Raw genomic sequence first — 27,273 nt, forward strand, 5'->3', positions numbered from 1 at the left:
CCCTCCACATATGGAATGTGTCAGTATAGTTTCAGCGAAAACGAAACACGTGTTTCTCCTTTCCTTTTTCTAACTCACCCCAGAAGGGGCCCAATCAGGCACTCTCTCTGCCGGAGTCCCTCGTCTTGCTACAGGTAATTGTCTGCCGCCCAAGCTCACCCACAAAGTCCCTCCGCGACCTTCAAAGACTCGTCGCGGAAGGCGCCCTATCCCCCTGATTCCTTCTGCTCCTACCCCTTGTTTCTTTTTTTCTTTCTTTTTTTCTTTCTTTTTTGGTTCTATTTTGGTTTGCTCCAGCGAATGAGACGAAGGTTCGACACAGCATATGTTCGACACAGCATATGTTACCACTGTGAAACACCACAAATTTGTCGCTCTCTCCCGTTTCCTTCTTGCACCACCATGTCGATGCAGCATGTTCGCATAGCGTCGCACTTGTTCGCAAACCCTGACGAAGAGACCGGTCCACCGGTCGAAACCATTGGTAATAAAATTAAGTCAACCGCAAAGTTGTGTTTATTCTCTTCCCAAGTACGTTTGGCCCATTGGAAAAAACTTCTTCAGTACAGGCTCAAAAGAGTGTACCACACTCGCCGCCATGGCTACTGGTGGCGCTGACTGACACTCCCACGTTTAAATTCACACATAAACCCAATAAAGTGGCTGGGGGAATAGCCACCGCGATAGCTCAGTGGCAGAGCATCGAACGCGTTATTCGTAGGTCGTATGTTCGATTCCTGCTCACGGAAAGTTATTTTTTCACCCACTTTTCTTTCTTCTTATTTACTTTACATTGGCTCTAATAACTTCCCCTATACATTCCTGGGCATTTTTGTCAGTTGGATCTTATATATATATATATATATATATATATATATATATATATATATATATATATATATATATATATATATATATATATATATATATATATATATATATATATATATATATATAGTTATGACATGTAATCTTTAGGTATAATCCAAGTAAGTAAGTAAGTGGCTGTCTTCTTCCGGATTTGCAGCTCACATACGGCTATCTCTAACGATGATTGAAAGGCCGCCTATGCATATGTGTCTTAGACAAGTGAGCTTCGTTGCTAACGGTTGGCTTTATCTTTTAACTCGAATTAGTTGCCCTAATCCAAAATTGAATTAAAGCAAAGTTCTTCTAACTGGGATGACGCCTTCTTAATCCCACGTCCAACTCCTGTTCCGCTTGTTACCCATATTCAGCAACTTCTCGTAATTTGTTAATTTTTCCAACACAGCGGTTATAGCCAGAGAGTATTACTATTTGTATAGTCTCCGAAATCGGAAATTCGGGTTGCTCTGAGACTTCTCTCCGAGTTGATGATGGTTACAGCTTTCTTGAATTTTTTTTCTTTTCCACTTACGCACTATTTCTACTTGCGCATTTTTCCGGAAATCTCTTTCAGGATCACGAGGATCGCAACGTCCAATGTCAGTGTCACTCCTCTACCAAGACGGATATTTCTTTTTTCAACTTCGAAAGTTTCTGCACGAAAAAATTGTATGACTCCCTTATACCCTCGTATTATGCAAGCATATCAATTTCATTCCACGATAATTTATTATTTCTGCGGGCGCAACAAAAAGCCGTACTTGTCGTCTTCTCCCTTTAGGCCATAAGTCCGACTTTTTCCCTTTAGGTCTCTCTCCAAATGCTTAGTTTGACGCCAATATTTCTCTCCGAATTCCTGTCAGTGATCTCGGCAGTCAGGAAAAGTAGACCCTCAGCACTCAGAAGGTGTCGTTATTGCGCGTGCGTTTCCAGCATGACCGTATTGCTACATGTATAATGCCAGCCTCCTGAACCACGCGCGTTAGTGCCCGACGAAGAGAACGAAAATCTATCGCTGCTCGCTCTCCGAGCTGAACCGATCAGCTGTGCGACCGTTGTTGTAAACAGTCTGCGGTGCACGCAAATAGTAATTCACGTTACGTCTTTGGTGGAGATGAACTTGTGCGTTCTGTTCACGCCACCATCTCGTTTAGGGGCGAAGCTGCTTACGCCGTGGGTCGTATGTCTCGTGTCGTAGTAGTAGCCAGTTGCATCGCATTGCATATCGATAAAAAAAAAACGGTGTCACAGCATATACACAGAGTGAATGGTGATGAGTGGGGCGAACCGTCCGTCAGTTCGTTCGTTTGACTCTCCGTCTATATGCGTCCGTCCGTTGTCGCGTCGGTTCGTCCGTTCACTTCACCCCACTCGTAATCATTCACCTTGCGGTTATGCTGCGACATTTTGTGTGTGTGTGTGGGGGGGGGGGGGTGTTTCCAGCCGGGTTGTTCACCGGTTGTAAGAAACAAAATTCATTAAAAGTCACGGTTGCTGTAGATTCCACTTAGCCTATGGGGCCGCAGCAACATGTACGCGGATCAGCGACGGGCGGTACAATCAAAAACACCAAGGAAGACATGGACACAACTGACGCAGTTTGGCCTAGCTTGTCTTGCCAAAGTATCATCGACGTGCAGATTCACAGAGCATATCGATAGTTAACACTGATTCCACGACTGACAAGCTGTCAGAAGACAAACCAAACGTCACAGTGCTTCAGTCACTCTTATACCCCTGTCACACGGCCACCACCAAACTCTGTTAAACTCCGTCAACGTAAAGCTCCGCTAGGCAGTTCGACAGAGATGGAGTTGTATCAGTGTCACACGGCAATGACAAGGTTACGATAGTTACTGCGAGGAGGCTCAACCAGCACTGTTTCAGTTTCACAGAAGTATCCCAATTTCATCTCCAGGTGCTTTTTTGTGAATCTTTGTTATGCGGTTTTTACGAAAACACAATATTAACTACGTCTGAATGCAACAATGCATTAAAAATTATTTCAAATGGAAACACATTCGCTAATTGTAGCAATGCTGGCAGCGACGCTGGCCACCTTGTGCCTAACGCTATGTTTATTCACAGTTGAGCTGTTCTCGGCGAGTAGTTCGTTTTGTAGACCGTGTACCAAAGTTCTTGTGTTTCCTTCCCTCATTAGTGCATCCCAAGTCGCCCTTGAATTAGGTCTGGTACCATTACCCATTCCTGCAGTCGTCGAAGCAAGTGACGATGATGCAGCGCTGTCAGTCATTCCTCTCCCGGGCACACGCAAACACGGTGACAACAAGAACCGTACGCATGGACGATGCCGTCCACACCGCGCCAAAGAAACACGTTATGAATGAGTACTGCAACAGAAGAACGTTTAAAATAGGCAAAATGTATTTATCGTTGTCACTGTGGCGATATAGTGCTCGAAATTTTTTTATGACCAGCCAATACTGGGAACGAGATTACCTCGTTTCGCTGCAAAGGAAGATCGTCGAACGCCCTTTGCGAAATGCTCCGTTTACCTTCGTTTGCTGGGTATTAAACACACTTTGCGTGCTCATTGGCTTTCTGAAATCACCGTACGCTCAGTCCGTAAAACAAAACACTCTTAATCAGGCCCTGGCTAATCGCTAAATATATCCATGGAAGCGGACAAAAATTTACCGGTTTCCTGACTATATCATCATCATCATCAGCCTGACTACGTCCACTGCAGGAGAAAGGCCTCACCCATCAACCTGACAACGTCCACTGCAGGATAAAGGCCTCTCCCATGTTCCGCCAGTCAACTCGGTCCTGTGCTTGTTACTGCCAATTTATACCCGCAAACTTGTTAATCTCATCTGCCCACCTAACCTTCTGTCTCCCCCTAACACGCTTCCCTTCTCTAGGAATCCAGTTAGTTACCATTCATGACCAGCGGTTATCCTGTTTACGTGCTACATGCCCGGCCCATGTCCATTTCCTCTTCTTGATTTCGACTATGATATCCTTAACCCCGGTTTGTTCCCTAATCCACTCTGCTCGTTTTTTGTCTCTTAAGGTTACACCTACCATTTTTCTTTCCTTTGCTCGCTGTGTCGTCCTCAATTTAAGCTGAATCCTCTTTGTAAGTCTCTAGGTTTCTGCTCCATAGCTATATACAACTGACTATATACAACACTTTAAACGGTCCATGATAAAGAGTAGCTTGCCGGCGGATTTAGCCTTGGAATATTAGCTGGCAATTTCCTCGCCCAGTTTCCCTTTTTTTCTGATTGTCACTCATCACCAGGTCACATGCGAGGTCTTTAGCGGTCAAACACTTCAAGAGTAGTCGCTAACTCTGCTTCTTGAAGGTCCATTGACAATAGGTTCGTACGACATGTGGTGGACGCTGTATGGCCAGTGACTCTACTATCTACAATGGAATATACGGCACGCGTGAGGTTCATGCGTTCAGTGCTACAAATCGCAGCAACACTAAGCCAACGCGATTTTTCCCGCATGCTTAGTTCTTTTCGTCCTTCAATATTTTCATCCCTTTAACCCTTCCTCCAGAGTGTACAGGATAGCAAGTAGCTCGGCCGCTTGGTCGATCTTGCTGCATTTTCATCCTTTTCTATAATAAAGTTCACACTCACTGACTCCTTCCTGTTCCTTCTCCCCTTTTACGGCTCTTGAATACACAGTGGCTTGTCTAAAGTTGAATTATTCGCAAGTTTGAAGAATTTCGACCCCAATGTGCTTCGTGGATGTCATTTTCGCTTCCGAAGAATGTAATTTCTGGCACGTATCGACAACCAACTACTTTCGAAGTTCTCCACTTTGAGTAAGTGGCAAACATATTCTGGAGGCCAAAGAATAAAAGTCACTATGATATTTTATATTCTTGTTGAGGTCAAATAGACTCGATAAACGGCTGCAGTGTTTCCTACTTACGTTACTTCATTCATCCATTTCAGTGGTGGTGTGTACGTACACGTAGAATGCCACGCATTCCGTGTTGCATCAACTGGCTCGAAGCTAGATGTCCCGAGCGGACAGCAGTCAATCAATTCTGCCACGCAATGCTGCACAGGAGCGGTCACATCGCTGAATACGCGACCTTGTTCGACGAACTTTTGGAAGCGTCGCGTTTTGGAAAATACCCCAATATATATCTTCTTAAAAGAGATGAAATAAATAAAGCAAACTGCGCTTACCTTTCGAACTTCACATTTCATTCACTTCATGCAGTAAAATGGGACGCGACTGTCAGCAGAATGAAAAAAAAATTGACTATTACTACTATTGGGATAAACTTGCAACAACTATTACTTCGTTTGTATTTTATCAGCTATAAGTGTCTTGTAGTAATGGTGTGCCAATTCGACATGTTTGCGGGCAGTCCATTGAAATTTGCGACTATTACGTTTCTTTTTCTTTCAAATCGCCATTATCATTTCGGGTGGTAGGGCAATTGTCAAACATGTAATCTGCATTTAGCCGTATCATCCCCTGACATTTAACATGTTGAAAGTGAACATTATTATTATTTACGGCTTTCATCGTCTTGCCTCTATCTGCGGCTCTCCTTTGATCCCATCGCCCCCACGCGGTAGCCTAGTGCCTATGGTACTCGGCCGCTGACGCGCAGGTCACGGCATCGAATCTCGGCTGCGGCGGCTGCATCGTCGATGGAGGCGACAGCGCTGTAGGCCCATCTGCTCAGATTTGGGTGCACGTTAAAGAACTCCAGGTGGTGCAAATTTCCGGAGCCCTCCACTACGGTGTCTTTCATAATCATATGGTGATTTTGAGACGTAAAACCCCACATATCAATCAATCATCTCATCCCATATTTCAACAATGAGCGGTAATCTGGAACAGCGTCTCCGTGAATGTCATTAAACTTTGTTCTCTTTCATATCTTCGCAAAAGGCCAGTGCACTGACGATCACAACGTATCGAAATTGGCCAGTGAAGAGTGCACCGATTCGTGTCATAAAAATGGACTTTGTTTAGTGCCACACAGCTTGGTATTTTTACCAGCTTCGCGCTTCCCAGCGACTTTTGTTGCCAAAGAAGAAAAAAAGGAGGCCTTTTTCTCGTGCTTTGTCTTTTGCGCTGTTTTGTTTCCGTTACGTCGGGCAAACACTCCCAACCTTCCGCTTCAGCTGCTACTGACGGTGTCCTCTTATCGCAAAGTGAGAATCCCGCTAAGCTGTTTCAAGGTGACGAAATGTGCGCGGTGCTCATGGTCCACAGTATCCGCTATCAGGTACAAATGTGGTGGGAGGAGGAGGTGTAGAGCCCCCCCTCCCTTTCTAGTTACCCAAGAGGGGACGCAAAGTTAGCCTCATACATTGACATAATGGGCGTCGAGAGGAGGGCGCAAATTCAGCCCCCTACCCTCGCCCTCCCCTTTCGCTCACTTAAGGGGAACCCTATACGAACGCCTAAGGTTACTTCACGAGGAACCGTAGAAGGCGCCTGTACGATATAGAATTTTTGTAACGCGATTACTCTTTCAGTCTGATCGCGTGCTACTTACGATGACTGCGACAGATTTCACTTTCGAATGTACGCACGTTTGCTGTAATCTATGAGAACCTCAGCATTGTTGTTCAGGACAGAAGCTTGGTGCGTGCCCTGTTCGTACAAAAGCGTGTATGTTTTTCGGAAATTGACTGAAAACGTCGTACCTAAAGTGCATCATTCGGTTGAAGATGAGACGTATTAGACAATCCTCCGTTGACAATTTGACTTGTGACGCATGCACTGTCAATAAATGCTGCTGGTTGATAGAGACAGCGGCCGTATGTAAAGTGCAGTTAACAAGGTGCAAAAAAAAAAAACGGACTCACGTTTATCGCTTATTATAGAAGATTGTTCACGAGTAAATGACACCAATCAGTCAAGCAATGAATATATCGATCAGTTTATTGCACGGAGTTGGTTACATATTTTGATAATTCTGATGAACTTTCAGGTAATAGTGGAGGCCTTGAGTGGAGTTCAAGAACTTCTCCAGGTTGAGAACCATTGGCAGCTGCTCATTCACAGCTGTCCATCGCCCTCGCCTATTCGATGACGAAGATTCGTATCGCTGCGATTGAGCATGGAGATTCGAATCCAAGAAGTCGAGTATCATTGTTGCCATGCTGAGAACTAACTGGCTGACCTGCGATTTGGTCTCCATACCTGCTTAAATAACTTGAAATATAAGCTTCATGTGCACTTCAATTGCAAGATGCAGGTACACACGTCCAGCACACATGCGCATGCACTATGCGAGCTCACACAAAGCACATCGATTAGAATGAAGGAAAGAACTTCATTGAAAAGAAACAGCCCAGGCAGGTTTGGGTTGCGACAGAAAGGAAAGCACTGGCAGCGTTATCTGTGTCACGCTACACGAGCGTTCAGCGAGCAACTGTGAAAACATGCTACAGGAAAAGAAAAGAAAAAGAACAACGTTCCTTACTCACGCAAATCGGGTCCTTGCGTGGGCGATTCGGCGTTGGTCGAGTCGCACCAGAGGCATTGCCGTGACGACGATTTCAGTGAAGTCTCGTTGTATTCGCGCCACTTATCATTTGCACTCCAAAAGATGCCTGGTTGTTCTCTATGCACTCCAGAGCACCTGATGAAGTACAATTAACTGGTGGCTGGGCCGCACACAAACAGATGACGCCGTAGACTAGTGGTTGTTCCTTCTCGGTTTGTTTCACTGATATGAACGACAGGTACCGTACCTCTCTGCAACTGTAGCGCAGTGCCTATCCCTTTTTATTCACTAAAATAAATTAAGTTAATTTTAATTGCGGATGTCCACAGACCTCTGGTAGTATCGCAGCTTTTGCTGTTACCTAGTTAAATTTCCCAGACCTTCAGTAGTATATATTTATCACAGCTTTTGCCGATACCTTGTCATAATACCATCTTATTTTTTTATGCTAATTTTCCTTTCGTCAGTTATCTTTCCTACTAATATCAGTTCCCCAGTGACATACAAGTAACATGTCTATGCCTGCTATGGCTCGCGGTCCCGGACGATGTTGTATCTAACTTATAACCGCGAGTCGACTCCACTGGGCACTTTGTCGACTCAAAACGACAGTCGCTACACTCCCCACATTTGCACGAACGAACGGGGCCTTCTAAAAGGCTCCCGGGCTGACGGGGACTTCGCTGCATGGTTGGATGAACTAGCGGCGTGTTTTGTGCGTGCGGCGGCGTCTCTCTTGACGGGCCAAGGTCTGACGTCCAACGCGTTTGACTCGGGCGTTCACTTCATCTCCAATTCATTCCCTGGAAGAAGAACAACTCACCTGCTCCGACTGCGGGCTTCTTTTATTACAAGGTGACCGGTGGGCAAAGGAGAAAAAAACTAAGAAACATGAAGCGCAAGGAAAAGGCACATCAGAGGAGTGGCTCGCACGTGTCGCTCACCACACGGATGGCCTTGACCGGGGCAGCTGGCATTGCCGCGCGCTTACACAAGCGTATCACGCTGTCTTGCTGTTCACCTGTTCGACTAGGCAGCAGGCAGGCGCTTGCTTCACTTCTTCAGCAGCCGACAAGAAGGGTTAGCATCAAACGGAGATGGCGGCCTACCACATGCTTTCTCAGCAGTAGCCGAAGAGTTAAGCGAAGGAGGGCGAAATCGGAATATGAAGAACCCCCTCTGCGTGGCGTAATGTGAACTGACATTCAAGTGCAATTAGAAAAGTCAAGGTACTGAAAAAAAAAAAACAATCTACGCATATTCGCAAGGAGAAGCTAAGATGGGATGGCAATGGGCAGCTCACCTGTGGAAGCTGGAAAGCATACAACAGGCCACCCGCCATCGGCAATACGTCGCCGCTGAAATTAATGAACGTCGACGACTCCCTCACCTCCTCACACAGCATGGCAGTGAGTGGCTTCATTACAGCACGACGGTCAGCGCAAATGGACTTCGGATGATATGCTGGCGTCGAAGCAGTGTGACACGCACGGTTAGAAATCAACGAGGGGTTCCTACACGAAAAAAAAAAGAAAAAAAAATTAGCGGACGTTCCAGGCATGCAGCTGCTCTGCATTCGCTGACCACGTGAACGAGGTTAAATTGGACGCGGACCCAACAACTGTGCGAACGAGGACGAGGAACAAGCCAACAAAGCAGCTGTGACCTTCACAAAATAAAGAGATAGAGAGATTGCCTGCCGTAGCAATCAAAAATAAAAGCTTTCCGTACACTCGGAGTCGAACCTTCAATTTCCCTGCACGTCAAGAACAGCTGGAATCGCGAGGCACTGTCGAGCGAAGCGTAGGGCGCCGGCCTCAATCCGCGTTGCCGTGGCAACCATATTGCGTGCGTATATGACGGGCGAAATAAAGAGGCACGGCGAGTGAGATGACATAAAAATAACAAGACATAACGCCGGGCCGCAGCTGGTCGACACTCCGCGCTCCCTGTCCCTCCGCTCCCGTTTTATGGCGGCGGTTAAATCAAAATTTTGCTCGTCACAGGTTTGATGAATGGAACAGAATGGCCAATGTGCACCCATCCGTGTAGTTCTCCGAAGACGCGTGCGAAATGCTTCCCTGTATATAACTCCTTGGTAGCGAGCTTAGTAAAGTATATTGATTGATATGTGGGGTTTAACGTCATAAAACCACCATATGATTATGAGAGTGGAGGGCGTAGTGGAGGACGCAGGAAATTTCGGCCACCTAGGTACAGTGTATTTATACGAAATAGAACAAAATAACCGGGCCTATTAGCGGAAATGTCAATCTAAAGGCGACTTGAAACACGGTGAAATCAACCAATACGCTTGACGTTGTGTGCTGGTAGAGATTATTCTCAGACGTGGCCTAGTATAAGTGCGTCGGAAACGTTTGGCGGCGCAAAAAAAAAAAAAAAGCAGAGAAAGTGAAGGCCTCTGCGCATCAGAAACATGCTCCGGTGTCTAGAAGTGAACGACAACTGGCTACTTTCGACAACTGTCCTTTTTTTTTTTTGACAAACTTATACGTCCAAAACGGCGAGGGAAGCAATCTGTCAAATCTTCAGAGTGTCATGTTCATTTAACGGTCGAAAGAATACGAAACAATAGTGACAATGTCGCGGCCACATTTACGACAGGAAACACAACGAAAGTCAAAGGTCATACGTACCAAAAGCAGTAGAAACGGCCACATTCAGACTTTTAAGAAGAACAAAAAACACACGAACAAGACAGCGTTGAAGCTTTGAATGTACCTTGGAGGTCAGGAAATGTCGTGCTGAAGAGCTGCTGTCGCAATAACGCCGTTGGCGTTGCCACCTGGCGTTCACGGGCGACTGTCGAGGAATGGCATCGCCTCCTTGACTGCTCACAGAGAGAACCGAATCGAGAAAGAGATGAAAAAAAATTGTAAGAGAAGTAACGATGAATTCTAGGAAGGAATAAGAGAGAGTAAGCACGCACAAGTGGGAGAGAAAGTAGATGTGGGTGAGGAGGAAAGAAGAAGCAGGAGCGGGCGCATCCTTGCGATGGATGAACGATCACCTGTCACTTACGTAACGCCGTCGCCGCACATGCGTCGCCAGAGTGCAGATGTCGCCGAGGAAACGGTACTGCTATGGCAGCCGTCCAAAGCGCAGCCACACAACTGTTGCGCCTCTTTCCGTCGTATACTGTCGTATAGACTAGAATAAAAAAGGAAAGAAAAGGGCCGCTCGGCATCCAGACTTCCGCATTTCGCAGTCACACTCGTCGGCAGCGACGCCCAAAATGGTTACCCGCGATGATCACACAAGCGTCGTACCGGTCGTCTAGTCGTACAGGAGAAACTGGATGCACACTCTCGTGAGCGCAAAGGTGGCCGCCGACACGGTACAGCTTTGTCTGCGGCCCGCGAAGACCAAGAAGAATGGGGCGAACGGCCGTCGACGCACGACCTCAAGGCGCCTGTGCCCGACACGCCGCTGCCTGCTCTACGACCACGTGTCTAGCCGTCACGCTGCAGTGCGTTTTAGTCATCGCTCGGAGCACTGGCCGCCAATCCCGGAGGAGATCGTGAGAAAGGAAGAAGTAATCCAACGGTCTCATTCGCTGACTGAAAGAGGGGGAGGAAGTAGCGCAGCTTTGTGATGTTGATCTCGAGAAGACCGTTCAGGGAACTGCCTCTCGCACGCGCGAATAAACGCACTTCCGATAATCGCGCAAATAATAAGGTGTCCATCGTAACTTCGATGATCCTCTTATATGCCACACCATCCTCTTGTCCATTAGGACTAGGCCGTTCTCGTCATTCGAGATCGAATCTTACTAATGCTTAACGACCGCTGAGCACCAAGAATTATCAGTAGATTGACTGCCGGATGCACAGCTACACGTCTGTCCGCTCATGCACACCATAATGCACGCTCTCTCCATTGCCAGAAAAGAGTGACAGTCGTAAAGAGACAGGCTATCGCGGAGTAAGTAGAAGCATCTGGTATACCTACGAGATAAAACGAGTGCGACAAGCAGCTCATCCTCTGCCCGGCTTCCCCACGTGGGAGCAGCGTCGGGCGCTGGAGGGTCTCTTATGACGAGGCTCCCAAGGGCCGCGGCCCGACGGGTGGCTTCCCCGGTCCGACCGCGCATTAGCACACAATGCAATCGGCTCGCGATCAGCGGCGCGTGTATCGCGCCGTCACGGCCCCGCGATCGCCCGATATGGATTTCGGCATCGCCGCCGCTTGTACGTACATGCCTCCAGACAAGCAAGCACAGCGTAGCGTGAAAGGTCCGCGCAACGGCTGCTGCCGTACGCCATCGTGCACTACAACAATCGGACGACCGCCAATACGTCCTGCGATCCCGCAGCATACTATAGCGGCTCACTCGTAAGAGGTGCACGAAATATTAGCTGCGCGCGACGGTCGTTAGTGGGCAGGATGTGCATGCAACGCCCGTTGTTCTGGCAATAAAGTAATTAGTGAGGAAATGTAAGAGCGCTGTGACGGTAATGTAAGCGACGGCGAGCCACCGTTCGTGGCGTCTCGACAGAGGAACAGTATACACGTGCCGAAGTATTTATACGGCGTCGATTCATCGCGAGTTGCACCCTATTATTGTTTCTATCACTTTATTGTTTTCTCGATTGTCAATGCCGTAACCAACCGAGACCTTGCCTTTTGTCCCGTCCAAACGGGAAGTGAGTGCAACAATGCAACATATCTCGCGCATGTTGCTCTGTAAGGTGTGTAATGGATATATGATTTAGTCGCCCCTGACATGGAGACGCTGGTCCCCGGCAAACATGGTCGCTTAAAACAAAACCGTAACGAATGCGGTAATTTTTCAAATTCTCACGCGTTAACATGGCGGTATCACGAACCTGCTGCCTGATATCGGGCTGCTAAAATAATGCCATTAGAATGGTCGACCTTCTCCAGTGAGCCTTAATAGGCCGTCAGTCATGATACGACCGACCATATCGTCGAGGTTTGCAGGCTACGGCTTCATCAAGCGTGAGGCTCCCGGAACGGCTTTAATTCTCTCCCATAGTAGAGTACCGCAAGTGTCCTGCAAGTGTTAGAGTACCAAGTACTGTAAATCCTTAAGCACTTTTTCCAAACACGATTGTAAATGTCTGTTAACACGTTTGTTCAACAGACAGGTCGTCTATTGAAGGTTTCTCCAACGTGGATATAAATAATATGTTACTACTTCGGGCTAGGCGATTTACAAGACCATCTAACGTATGAGAGTACGTCTGCATCCGGTTTAAGCTCACACATTCAGTTGAACTTTATGTGTCCCCAATTAGCAGACAAAGGGAAGAACACAAACGAAATCATCTTAACAAGCCGAGAGCAATTAATAACAGCTAAAGATAATTCGAGAGAATCAACAGTTAAAGATGATTTAAGACAGTTTAAAATGGTGACAAAATTACTTTTCTGTGAATGCACAAGTGACGACTCATCTCCCGGCTCGTCAATGTCGAACTCAAAGGGGATTTCTCGGTGGTCCGCCTGGCACGCAAGGCGTATAGTCGTCACGCGATTTGGCGATTCATTTCAGACTCGCTAAGCACGCCATTACGCGGCACGAGTACAGCACGCCACCGCATATATCTCGGATATTTGCAACATGCAGGTATCTTCGCATAAAATACAAGTTTCTTTATCTTGACTCATACTGTACTATGTTTACCGACGACAGTCCCTGGGCCAGATGTAATTACGAATCCCACATTAAAAGATTTACTTCAAGCATCGCCTAATGCTCTTTTAGATATTGTGAATTATTCGTTGAACTCATTGATACCGCTACAATGAAAACTAGCCAAAATTATACTGCTAAAGAAACAAGACAGGCGGTACATATTAGACAACGTGAGGCCAATTGCCTTGACGTCAAATCTAGCGAAATCGATTGAGAGAGTTAGCCATACTGGAATCAGTAAATTTATTGAAGAGAAGTCAATTCTAAGCCCCCTGTCAAATCGGGCTCAGGGCCGGTCGTTCAACATGAAATGCTCATGTTGTTTTAGAGAGTCGTATACAGCTGGCACGACAGCACACAAATATGCGGCTTTAGTTACTTTGGATACCGCTAGAGCATACGATACTGTAGAGCACGGTATTCTGATAGGGCAATTGGAAAACCCTCGGTTTTCAGGCGCACATAGTAACGTGGATTCGCGAATCCTTTATGGACGGGAAGTTTTACCGTTGTAAAGGCGGCTTTTCATCGACTATTCACACATCAACGAGAGGAGTACCGCAAGGCTCAGTGCTGTCCCTGATGCTATTCAATGTGCTACTGAGCACGATTTCCCGTGACCAGAACATAACGACTTAAGTTTATGAGCTTCGGAATCTTGATCTTATTTTAAGTACTCTTAGCACTGTGATATACTTTCTCCAATTCAAAGACTACTGTGACTCTCGAAACATCTTGGGTGAAATTGCTACCCGAACCGACACTGGTGACCACGATTACAACCTTCATGACCGAATGCTGGCGGCTCTTAATTATTATAACTGTCATAAACGTGAGAAAACAGGTGAAATTTGTTTCCGTTGATCAAAATCAACGCACCAAAAATACTTTTCGGAGTGTGCGGAGAACGCCTGTTGACCATTTGTAGAATGCCGTTTCTGGCTCGACTAAACTTCGAGTCGCTGCAAACGTGTTCCGCGCTTCGCTCCGGGAGTTTCCGGCACCCTCGTGGCACTTCACCCTTTCGCAGAATCAGTGGCCGCCGCAGCAGGGAGTCGAACCAGTGGACAATGGCAGCAGCCGGCGCAGCAGATAAATGGCGGCGGAGAGGGCTGGCAGTCGGGCACAGCCAGCGGCGGCCGTGGACGGCGATTTCTTTTTTCTCACCGGCGGTGCAGCCACGCCGTCTCGAGTCAGCGCCGTCATCACCGGCGGGACGAGAGAGGGTCGGTGGTTGCCGGCACAAAGGGAGTCGACGAGGCACGGAAAAAAAAAGCGATGCCAGCCAGACAGGGAGGAGAGAACGAAGGCTGGGCCGGTCTGGCACCTCGGCGCGGCGAGCGTGCGTGCGTAGCTACAGCGGGGCCAGCAGCCCAGACGGCCTGACCTCGGCGCCTTGGACGTCTTCCCAGAAGACGGCCTGAACGGGTTAAAATAGGACCGACAGTACGGGGTGCCCACGCCGACCGCCCGGAGCAGAGAGCGAGACGTCGACGACACGGCGAGGCGAAAATAATATTAAGCCGAAGCTCCCACCTTCGCACGAGGTAACAACCCTCCCAGCAACACTTAAGCGTGGAGTTTGTGAAAATTTATCCCCATGCGTCGACCGGCAAGCCTCGCGTGACCACACACTTGAATACGTTTTAGATGTACAGGACATATGCAAGTTCCCTTTCACTCGCTTGCGTTCAGGGTAGGGAGAATATACGCTAAACACGAGGAAGTTCGATTGAAGCAATACGCAAGAACTGTCCATGCGAATTTCCGTGACAAACCTGGGGAGAGATCGCTGCCGCTGCGTTACATGGCTAGTATTCCGGAGTAACGTGCAAGTACCATCTCGCGATGCAAAATCGTCTTTGGTGGCCAAATTTCCCGATGCTAGCTGTTCACTATCATTTAACTCTCTTTGTCTCCACTATTGTCAGTGCAACCCAATTCACTTTCTAAGCTGTGAGTAGCCGCTCCATTTTCTATCAATGCACAGGGCATACGAAATACGGAAGGAAACCGATCTAAACTTGATTACAAGGCACGGCATTCGCCTGGCACGCGAGGAAGGATCAGCATATCGGGTCCTCGAATCACTGTTAGTTGCTATAAATCTGTAAGACCAATGGAACAGAAGCACGGTTTGAGCGTGGAGACGCCATCATGACACGTGGAGCAGTGCGAGTGGGAACGCTGTAGAAATCAACGCAGGAAAACACCTTGCGACCGCCTTATCGGCCTCCACTGAACGTACGACGCAGTCGACAGCTAACTCTTTCGCGACGCAGTCGAAGTCTTTCTTTGATTTTGCCGCTCGAGGGACAGATCGTGTGCACGCAAGCTCGGTCATGCGTCAGGGAACGGTGCCGGCAGGTCGCCGTTCCAAACAATGCGGCCGGCCAGCTACGGCAGCAAAAAAGAAAGAACACCGATCAGCCTGTGTGCACACTCACTGCTGGAAGACCCTGAACGAAAAACATGCGGCCTCCTTGCACGGCGTCCGCGTGCCCTACATTTTTTTTAGGCGGCGGGAGGAGGGACAGCACACGCTGTTCTAGTTTGCGACTGGTTATGCGACCGAGGCGACGAAGCCTTTCCTACAGCCGACACTGCAGCGGCGCTATACAATGCCATTACATTGTATCCGCGTCTCACGTGCGGTGTTTCCCAATCAATGAGGTTCGCTTTATCGCCTTTTGTATTGCACCTTACGAGCGGCGCACTGAAGACTGCATCCTACTTTCTGCTAGATGTCTTAGCTATAGTCTGACTTCGCAGCAGTGCTCGCTCAGCAGTGCTCGCTCAGTAAACGGGCCTTTCCACTGTGTTGTGTCAGGGCGTGTTGCAGAAGAGGTCCACGTTGAATGAACGTGACAACAGCTATGAACGTTTCTCTTTTATCCGTTAGTTTTCAGGGCAGCTTAGAAACAAAGGCCAGTGTCGCCAAAGGATGCTCGAGCGTTAGCTTTATTTCTAAATGCACACGTACTACCAGCTTCCTTTGCAACGGGAAGACGCTGGGTCGTCTCAGCTGCCACACACATCGCGCGCATCCTACGCGTTCACGGACGCCATAGGCGCGGTCGTTGGAAAGTACCCTATACGTATTTCTGTCCTTCCCACTTGAGCCGCCCAAAGCAAACAGCGGCGCGTTTCCACACCCTTGGCGGGGAGACTACAGTGCGAGAACGGTGGCCGCCACGTTGAGAAGGTCCGACGGGTGTTTCCCCGTCTGAAGCACGAATCCTGCCACACGTACGCCCGAACGTAACGGGAGGCGCGCACACACACGCGCGCGCAATGCACGCGGCCTCGTCCCATAAATAAACCCACGGAACATGACATTCGCTTAGGCTGAGCGCGCCAGCGGAAGTGCGAATGCAGCCTTTCCTTACTTCGAGCTTTGTTCGCCTTCTTTTTTTGCGCCTCACGCCTTCTACCACTGGCTCGTTTCCCCTCCACGGCAGTCTACATAGTGCTCGAACGGGCCCGTCCGGTGCCTGGCTACGGCGTTGCGCAAGACAGCGCTTTATTGCCTGCCCCGGCGTCTGGCTCGCCAGCAGCCTGCCAACCTGCGACAACGCCGAGACCTACTATGATGTATAGTGCGGCCCGCATCTGCGAGTCAAATGGATAGTCGCGTAGCTCCTGAGGAAGGTGGCAGCTAGGGGGCGCTGAGCAAGGTAGACGCGTGAGCGGTGGACGAGGGAGGGCTGCTGCCGCCGCCATTTGCGGTGCTGCCGTCCACGTTCACTTGCTACGTTCGCGTTCAAGGTCGGCGGCAGGGATCATCACTTGCCGTCCCTCGCAGAACCGCATCTGTCAGCGCTTTCGAAATGGCCGTTTTTATTGCAGCCCTTCGTTAAGCCACGCTACATACGAGTCTTACGCTGCACTCTGGCAAACTTTATCACATGCCGCTGTTCATTACACGGCTCTATCACACGCCGGACCGGAAACGTAGACTTAAACAAGAAAACTCTATAAATTCGCCGTGTTTTCTGCGCGCAGGCCTTGGAATGAACTGTCTTCCCAACCTTGAAGACCACGGAATTAACCTTTAAATATTATTTAGGAATGCCCGAGAACGCGGTTGCTACAATATCTCCTTATACTAGCATTTTCTATCTGGATCAGCGTTGTCTTGGCGACAATTTCCCGCTCCTGCGAGTTAAACGACAATCTCGGAATGCATGCCACTAACATCTGTAAGATCCCTCATCGACGGCAGAATAAAAGACGGTGGAAATATCGGGACCCCTACACTACGGTGTGCCTCATATTCATATCGTGGTTTTGGCATGTAAAACGCCGCCGCGTTTCATTTTACCGTTGACGAAGGAAAAAATAGCGCCAGCCCCCCTGCTGCACGCGTACAGCTGAAGCCGAAGGACGCATTGACATTGGCAAGGGAGAACGAAACCATCGCGAGGACAACTTCACCGAATGCCCCGGCACGTGCCTTCTATCAAGTCATAAGTGCCGCGACAGCCGGACAGCAACTGCCTGTCTCGAACGATCGAGTTGCAACGCACCGACGTCAAACCTCAGCTCGGAGCGCTGACAACGTGTCGTAGCACCCTGGTCCCAAAGGCACGCACGGACGGTTGTCCAGTCGGCTGTCCAGCCGTCAAAGCGACTCACGAAGCGCAAGCACGAGGAAGAGAGGAGGAGGCACGCGCACGAATTTCACGCGCCGTGATACGTAACTTCTGACGACATGACGCGGTCGCGCGCACCGAATTCCTCACGTCGGTCATGCGGAGTCGCGAACGCAATGAAGACGTCTAAAATCTAGGTGCAGGCAGCATATCACCATAAGACCGCTGTGCGCAAGGCGATTTCACATGTCGTCGCCATGCTCTTATTGAATCGAAGCTGCACCTTGTAGTAGATGTGAACCACGAATCGGTGTGTTCAGGCTTAATAGACAGATTTAGTTGTGAGTCCGCAGCAGCCGTGCGGATCCAGGCTGTCATCATTGTGAAAATGCCTAGCAGGCGGCATCCATACGGCTGCTATGGACGCGCAACTAAATCTGTATTATATAGTGCCCTATATTGTGTGCCCTGTACACTTTTATTTCAAACAGCTGCAACTTCGGAACGCAAAAACAGAGCAATATTTCAATCCCTTCATTCATATCTCGTTTTCAACCATTGCTTCTATTAAGCAGCCACCTGGAACATTCCAAAGCTGGCCTCGCAGCACCGATTCAATCTAAGTTTTCCTGACATGCTTTAGCATGCAGTGTTGTATATAGGGTACACCGAACTAGAATTTTGTTTCCGAAGCGGAAGCTAGACCAATCGTTGTGACGTGCTTACATAACATCTATCCATCGATCTTTCTACAGGATAACTTTTTTTTGTACTCATGGGGCGATCCCCTAAAAGCCACGCCTTACACCTTGATGGCTTGCGCTGACGAGATCACCGAAACCGCTATGAAGGGGCACGAAATCTGTGACGAAACGTAAATGTTATCAGTAAATCGCATGATATCTCTTTCGTTGTCCGCGTAGAGGCTATAAACGTTCCAGTGTCGCCATGACATTGAAGCCAGTTGATAGCCAGGAGACCACAGTTAGTGGTACGTTGATGAGACAGTAGAAAAAGAAACAACAAAGTAGTTTAAACTGGTAAGTTACACTCTGAAAAAAACTCCAGTATTTTTTCATTTCAGCATCATAGGTTTTCTGACAAGCAAGGAAACGAATGCCAAAAGTTTCAATTTTAAATTCACCGCCGAAATCCCCCGGTAAAGGCGCCATGGTTTTCGAAGTGCTTGTTTCGCATTTTGACCGCAGTGGCTCAACGAAATTGCCCGGAACTTGGTATCTGAAGTCTCTGGCTCCTACTGAAAACAATGTGCTTCAATTAGACCAATTAGGAGCTACGTAGGGCCTAGCAAGCATAGAGTTTCTTAAGGTTAACTAGAGGGGACTCAGGCACTGCGATAGTTCAGCGACCATGAGAATTATGGGTAGTACACAGGTTTGCCTATAGTCTTCGTACTTGCGGGCGGCGTATCGCATTTGCGGCTTCGTTTATTGCTGGTTTCGGTTTTGTTTTCAAAGAAAGAACGAATACTTTTCGATTTCGTGGCCCGATTTGTAAGTGTAAAAGAATGAAGTGGTGAAGCGCAACCGCTGAACATTTGTTGACTTTTGGTTCGTGAGAAAACAGCTCTACGCCACACGAACACACATGGAGCCAGAAGCAGGCCAGAAGTACGAAGACTAGACAAATCTGTGTACTACCCATCATTCCCATGCTTGCTGAAGCGCCGTGCGTTGCAGCTCCTATGGTAACTAGCGCCAGAGTTTCTTGTAGTGTATATATTAGTAACCTATACGTATATATTAGGAAACTCTATGCCGGCAGGGGCCATCAAAGCCTATGACGTATGACATCACGGCGACTGGTGCGGGGTTTTCAAGATGGCGCCTGCACTTGCCTTTTCGGGCGTCGTCTCGTTCTCCGCAGCAAGCGTGGCATTTTTTTTGTGTGGCGAGAAAGTAGTTTACTATAATCCGAGTAAAATTGTTGTTACCTCAAGTGTCCCCTTTAAGAACCTTCGCACATGACGTCACGCCAGACAGGCTCAGCTGGCCGGGCAGGTAGAGACGCTACGCGCGTGTTGTGTTCGGGCGCAATGCAGGGAGTACCGCAGGGGAAGAAGAAGAAGAAAAGAAGCGAATGAGGTGAACGGCCCGACAGTCACTGCCCTGGCAAAGAGCGATCGCGAGACCCGTCACACGCGCCCAAACACTCAGGTGGCCGCGCTTTCGCTAATGGAGTCGTCACGAAAAACGCCGGCGCGCGCGCCCCCGACCGCGGCTGCCGTCGCGAACATTCTGGGGTCGTGCTCGGCACAGCGAGCTAAGCGAGGCGCCGGTGACCCCAGCTGGCTCGAAAAGAAAAAAAGAAGGCACGATGGCGTGGACAATGCGGCGGCGGCGACGTCGAATGCGTGATATACGGGCCCGTATATGTGAACGGAGCGCGCTTGCGGTGTGACCGGGGGCAGCCCGTCGCGCAGTCAGCATTATGAACGCCCGCGCGCTGGAAGAAGAAGGGACGGCGACAGTCGAGCATTCCTAATGCGAAGAATGGCCGCGAAAAAAGAAAAGAACGCCCGAAATGGAAGAGCAGTGCGTTGCCCTCGTCGAGTCGCCTCCTCCTTTAGCTAAGCTTCATACTTCAGATTCTCAGAAACGATCTCTTTCACGGAGAAGGAACGCCTCACGGAGCGTCGCGACTCTGAAGCTGTTGTATACGTATGCAAAACTCGTAACTTGAACGAGCCCGAAAGCGGTATTTGCGAGTGATCTTGATAGTAGCTACTTCGAAACGGGTACGCACAAACAAGAAGGGTTACGACGTTCGAATACAGCAGTACTTTGAAGGAAATGGAGAGAGAAACTAACGGAAAACGCAGAGAGGTTAACCAAACTTTCGTTCGGTTGACTACCCTACACGTTGGGTAGGGGAAAGGGGAATGACAGATTAAAACATAAAGAACAACAGTACTGCAACTTGAAGACGACCCGACTTGACGAGTGTCTGCGGACTACAAGCGCGAGTTAGTGTTGGGTGTGTTCACATCGATCACGTCGACTTCGTTATAACCGAAGTTTCGGTTTAAGTAACCGTAGGCGCGCCCCGAGCACGAGGTGCCAGTGAGCCGGGAGGCCGGCGACGTCTCGTCGCGAGAGCGATCGATATCCGCTGTCCTTCGGCCCGGCCAAGAGAGAGAGAATAAACTTTATTGGGTTCCAATGTCGGCCCGGCCAAGTGACCCTCCCGCTCCGCCACAACCTTCCTCTCTGAAACTTGGCGCGAACTCGGAGCAGAGAGTGCCGCACGAACGCCCACACACGCAGGCGTACTGCGCGACTCGCGCTTCTGGGAACCCGAGCCTCGTATAAAAAAGCCCGTATCTGTGGCAACCAACCGTCGACGCGTGACCCCGAGCACGTCAATCCTCCGGGCCGCCCGTCACGCCGCTGTAGAGTGACGAAAGGGCCCGCTTCCGTTACGTCACGAACAGCGCCGCACCCTTTTCGCCAGGCAAACCGGGCCGGGGGCCCGACCACTCGCCCTCATCAGCAGCTTGGCCGAATAAGCGCTGCCAACATGACCGGCTGGACCATGTACGTTATAAGCTGTCACGATCGTTTATAGCAGCATTTCCTCCTCCCTTACAGCACACCAAAGTGATGGCCACCACCACTGAAGCAGCCTAAGCCTGTTGCAGACTGCCAGATAAAATGCCGTCATCCCAACCCAACGAGCTAGATTTCGAAATGTAAGCCCCGCCGAACATTGCGAGGCTTGAATTGAGGCTACGAGCTCTGCGACTGACTGGCAGCTTACATTTCTTTTATTTGACGCCTGATACTTACGAGATAACACCTTTCTATTTTCTTGGTTTTAGGGCTTAGAATGACGCAACGGACGTCGAAACCACAGAGAGCGGCGGCATTAGCCTGCTTGTACCTCTCTCAATCGAAAGTGTAGATATATTCAACGTTGTTAAGTGCTGTAGAGGGAGAGATGGTGACAGAAAACTGCAAGATCTACGCAATAATTTCTAATAGATATAAAAAAAAACCTGTCCAAACGGAATACGCTGTATAGGTCCTACGAGCAAGAAAGGCCAAGCGCCGGCTTAGTCAAAGCACTACGCGGGGAAAAAACCCGGAGTGACAGGCGAGCTCATCGCGGTGGCGCTGCGAGCGGTCTATCGACTTTCTCTCCCGATTTCCTCCTCCTTTCGCAGAGCATATTGCGCAGTCGCAGCAGCGGTGTTGGCTTCGCTGAATCGCCCCGGAGCCCGCCGCTAGCGATCTGCGAATCGCTGCACTCGTTAAGCACTGCTCTTCTCCTCTTATAACGAAAAAACGTCTCCACTTTCTCCTGTTCACACCACAAAAAAGTATGACCTCAGACCAGAAGCCGCAGCGCGCGCACGCGCACTTCTTCATTCGCTAAAAACGGTGAAATGTAGTTCGTGCCAAGCCTACGATTTCGTTTCCAACCTGAGTGCACTCTCTTATCCAGTCGTATGAGTTAGAGAGATATAATTTCGAAATGCGCGTCATTTCGCAAGGTTAGAACATTTACTTCACGTCGCGTTCAACACACTGGATCCCTCCCTGATATAAAGTTTCACTGGCGAGAATGATAGAAAATGTACTTATTCTTCAAGTTCCATGATGTTAAATGTATTGACGTTGGCTGATGTAACATAAGGTCCAAACCCACTTTTATAATCTTGAAGAATTACAAAAAAAGAACGCACCATCTGACAATGCTTCCAGGTTGTACGTATAATGTACGCACGTAAAACTATACTAATGTTTCAGAACTTAAAGGGATACGGAAAGAAGTCGGAAATAATGCGAGTCAGAAGCGGCAAAACCGTTCTCAGGCATGTCACTCTGGGTTTTATTTTCATTACTTTTTTGGCGCGCAATTTTCGCAAGCCAGTAGAATTAACAAAGCAGAGCACAATAAGCGATGGAGAATCGGTGCCCAGCTACAACGCAAACGAAATAACATATAACTATTCTCGCCACAAAAGCTAGGCTTATGAAACGGAAACGACTGAACTTGAAATCACACGTCAGTACGCCGCGTTAACCGTTATCGCGCTTCCATGTTCTTCAACACCGGAGAAGCGAACTAGCCCGAAGAGAGCGCCAGTTATGGCACTTAACCGAAAAAAGTCGCATTGCCCGCGCACAAAAGACAACCTAAGACCGGGATGGTAATTAAGAGCGGATGGAGGAGGCAAGATGCGGTTGCCCGTTGCCATGGGAGACGGCGGAGACGTCGAATGCTGTTGCCAAGCAACGGCAACTGCGAGGAGGCAGTTTCTCAGGCTCCCTGCCGCGCATTCGGTCTTCGATCGCAGTGAAAATGGAGACGCCCTGCCCTCCCCTCTCTCGTCCCCTGGGCACTTCGCGACGGAGATTTCCAGGAGGCCGAGAAAGGTCACCGATACGGTCCGCAGTCTAAACTGTGCGAGTGCGTTATGCCCACGTCTTCGTCTCCTATCTCCTCTCTCTCAACCCCCCCCCCCCTACCCCTAGTCTAGCGCAAAAGCCAGCCGATTTGATCATGCGGTTTCTACAGTTTACGTCGAGGTGACTACGAAGGCGTATATGTGATGGAGGTACATCTCTGGATTTCAGAACTGATAACTGTGAAAAAGATTCGGCGCTTCCATCGACGGACAGGAAGGCGGTGTTTGGGGAGATAAAGAAGTTGGTGATTTGGACGCGCCTGAATCCGCCATTATCGATCAGCTTAAAAAAAGAAGAGAGATAGATGAGCCGCTCTCCCTCTTATACGGTTCGCTTCGGCGTCCTCCGTTCTAGGGCCTCCAGCGACCACTTCACTTGTTGCGCGCGACATGGATGCTTGCGCTGTATAGCAAACCTTTGCACACCTTTGCTACGCTAGTGTCTATGCGAATGTTTGCTACGCTAGTGTTCTTCGAAGAGGCCCGAACACGACAGAACTTAAACTGCCAGCGATATATTAATTAGGAAAGAATGCACTACTGCTAGACGAACTGAGGCCTTTCAGGTAGTAAGCGAATCCATCGAATCTTTCAGGAACTCTGCGATTATTTCGTGAGCAACCCAAGATCATTAACTGCCGTGGGAGTCGCGTTCTAGTAGAGCGGCTATGTTTAACGGGCCGCCATGTTGCCCTTACGGCTATATCGTTTCGTCCCGAGCGGAAAGGCGAGGCAGCCGCGGAGAATGAGAAAGGAACGAAACGGGAGGGGAAGGGCATCGCAGCGGCGAAATCTCCCTTCCGTCCCATAGCGCGCGAGTGACGAGCAAGGGGAGACATGCGCGCGCAAGACCCGCGCGATGATGCCACGCCCCTCAAATCCGGCGGACGCGCAGGCGCGCGATCGGGAGCTCCTGCCGCATCCGCATCTGCATCGAGAGGAGAAACCACCACCCTCCTCCTCCTCTTCTTTATCCGGCTCCACCGCATCTCCAGCATCACCTTCCAGCCTCCCTCCCTCCTCCGGCGCTTCTTTTCAACCTCCGTTATCTCGCGCTCCTTTACATGCCGCTTCCTTTCCACTCATCCTGAACCCTCGGTCACTGAACACACGCGCTCCGCCGCCTTCTCCTCTTACACGTAACCCTCACATCTTTCCTCCGCACCGTGAACGCTTCTCTTCACCGCACACGCACCATGCTCACATTCGCACATCTCGCACTCTCCGTTTCTTGCGCACCACAGTCCGCAAGCGCGACTGCGCGGAGGAGCCGCCAACGCCAACAGCGATGGCCCTTGACTTTTGACATTTGCGCTGTAGCGAGGCGCGGGCAGCGTCCACCTTCACCGCATAGCACTTTCCCCCAAGCCTGGGTGAGATCGCTCCGCCGATACGCGTGCTGGTGCTGCAGGCAAGCCAAACCACAAAAGGCTATGATTTCTTTTGCATCGATTCTCGAGAGTAAAGCTGTCTCCATTGATCTTACGTGAGCAATCAGGTGTTCCGTGGACTGCTAAAATACTAATGACTGTTCAGATAACTTAAATAAGGCATCTGGACAATTTTCGTGCAGTTGTCTTTCTCCAATAACATGAACATTAGCGCTTGTACCATGAAATTGTACGCACGAAAGCAATGAACCCATGAGGAATTTCATCTGCGAACCACGGTTTTAGTTGCGTTCGACGCTATAACTAGGCACGACTTAAGATGCACAGTTATTAAGAAAAGGATCATCACACACACTTGCCTGCCGCACAGCGAAGCAGCCATGAGGGCTAAAAGGTAACTTGAAAATCTCGTCCGAAGATAAGCGGCCCGTTACGAGGTCCTGGAGCTTATACATCACGTGAGACGGTAAATCATGGCCTATCTGCGGTAATAGAAATTCTCCTTTGAACGCAATGAATGGCCCACCATGGCACGAAATCTTACTCAGCAGTATGGCGCCTGAGAAACTAGAAGAACATGGCTTCCATGCAGCAATCCTGTACCGCTTCTCTCCAGCTGCACTTAGCGAGCTTTATTTTTTTTATATAATACGTAAGTGTTGCAGCGGTTAGACAAAGGAAGCTGGATACTATGTTGCCTATTTCAAAGCCTAATGTATAATTCACGGCGAAGTACGCATGACATTAGCGGCCATGACGAACCGGTCTCCCGACGGCGCCCTGACCGCGATCGATAGCGCGAGAGAAGCGAAGGGAATCACCGAAAGCTCGAGCAGTACGACACACAAAACTCACGGTTGGAAGTGGTCGCTCGCTGTTCCGCCTCGCTGAGCTCCGGAGATGTCGTCGGCCAACAGCGGCTGGCAGGGTCCGAAGTGGCGGCAGGCGACCGCGGCTGCCCTCCGTTGAGACTGTCGCTCGATCTGGTCCTCCGTCATTCCCACGGCGGCAAATGGAGCATCGCTGATTTTCGCTCCGTCCTCCCCGCTGTGGTCCATCGATGAATGGAGGCCCAAGGTTCGAGCCTTCCGCGCGCTACTTCAGGTACCTGACTTTCGAATGCGTAGTCACAAGCACCTGATGCAGCACGTAGAGGCCAGGGGCAGAGAACGGGGGCTGGAGACAACCATGGCGACCAGTCGGGGAAGGCAAGAGGACGGCCGGAAAAGGAGCTGAAGATATCTATCACACGGACGCAGGCGATGGGGTAAGCAGAAGGAATAACGAGGATGGTCAGGGGACGACAGGGACGGGATGGGTGCGACGACGAAGACCGGGGAACGAAGAAGGCGCGCCGAGGATCCAGGGAGCGAACGGGTTGCGGGACCGCTAGAGGACGATCGTCTCGGTCCGCGCGTCGGGCCGCGACTACGCCCGGGCGGCCGCTGCGCCGCGGCAAAGTCTCCGCGCCGATCGATAATTCCGTTGCGGCGGAATGCAGAGGTGGACCCCGGCGCTTCGCTGAGCGCCCAGCACAGGACAGTAGTAGAAGTAGCGGTGGAGGGAAGGGGAATACCAGGGGGTGGTGACGCATGCGCCAACCGGCCGGCTAGACCCATCCCAGCAGCAGCGCACACGGCGGAACGATATCGTAGCGTCGCCAAGCGGCGGCGCGCTGACGACGAGTGCACGCACCTTGGCGGCGATTGCCGTCGCCGCAGACGCAAAAAGAGGAGGAGGAATAAGAGGAAGAAGGTGAGGCCTGGACCGTCGCGTTTGCGCAGGCGCGCCAGACGGCTTCATCATTGTACTTGCCGCCGAGCGCAGCCAAAAAAGAAAGGGTGAAACGAGACAGAAAAAAAGAGAGAGGCGCGTGGGAGAAGGCACCGCTGCCAGAGGAAAGGGCAAGGGAGACAATAAAAACGAAATGCGCCCGGCGAAGTGCGCCGCCTCATGGAAAGCAGCGCGCGAGCGGCTAGAGCGCATCGCAACAAAACGCGCGGGAGTTGCCCAGGGCGGCCGGTCGCCACCAGGGGCCTTCCCCCGACCGCCATTTTGTCTGTGAATGTCTGATGGGTGCGAAACTCCTGACCGACGTGCTCGGTCAGTTCCTTATCTGAGGCTCCTAAGCCCTTCCCGGACAGCTTTCCGGTACCACTCCAGAGACACCAGTTATGTCGCCGTTCTCGAACCAGCACCGCCTTTTTTTTTTTTTTTTTTGTAGGCGGACGCGCAACTAAGAGAGCGGGTGATCTTCCTCGTTTGATAAATCACGATAAAACCGTTGCAGCTGTCGGTGACTGGGAGTACACTGCGGCTAAGGAGAAAGCAAAAAGGTCGCGCCTCAAAAGAGATGCAACAAGTAGCAGCCCTCACTCAAGAGAACGCTGCCGTTTTCACTCTGTGCCCTCATCACAACGTCCTCATCACTGGAGTATGCTAATAGGGTGCGACCCTCCCACCACATCTTGCCACATGGCAAATTTACTTGTTAATTCAAACAACGGTCTTGAAACGAAAGAAACCACACATTAGCCTGTTTAACAAATCGGCAAGTATTTTAGCACGTGCGTTCTGAATTACAAAGTTTGCGCTTGTTATCGAACTGCCATCACAAGCTTATGTAAAAAAAAAAGACAGAAAAATGGCGCCTGACCTGGACATAGTTTACAGTTCCTATCACCGCTTCTCACGACACCTTTGCGTGGTCCAGTTCTTCAAAGGCTTTGGCGCAGACTGTAGGTGATCTCCTCCACTCGGACCAACGGTGCAAGGACACCGGTCTTCGGTAACCAAGGCGGGGCCTCGCTCCGGACGGTGAACAACCTCTCCTGGAC

The 27,273-nt window shown here is 49.8% G+C and overlaps 1 protein-coding gene across 2 annotated transcripts in view; it reads right to left on the minus strand.

Moving 5' to 3' along the window:
• Positions 1 to 6,743: 6,743 nt before the first annotated feature.
• Positions 6,744 to 27,273, minus strand: part of LOC142814256 (uncharacterized) — an 87,876-nt gene continuing 67,346 nt past the window's right edge. For both annotated transcript variants that reach the window (XM_075892684.1, XM_075892685.1), the window contains one exon: positions 6,744 to 27,267. In XM_075892684.1, coding sequence (XP_075748799.1) covers positions 27,154 to 27,267 — 114 coding nt within the window. In that variant the 3' untranslated portion in view covers positions 6,744 to 27,153. The remainder of the gene's footprint in view (positions 27,268 to 27,273) is intronic.

Source organism: Rhipicephalus microplus, chromosome 4 (genome assembly GCF_043290135.1).
Source record: "Rhipicephalus microplus isolate Deutch F79 chromosome 4, USDA_Rmic, whole genome shotgun sequence".
In the NCBI taxonomy this organism is placed as follows: Eukaryota; Metazoa; Arthropoda; class Arachnida; order Ixodida; family Ixodidae; genus Rhipicephalus; species Rhipicephalus microplus.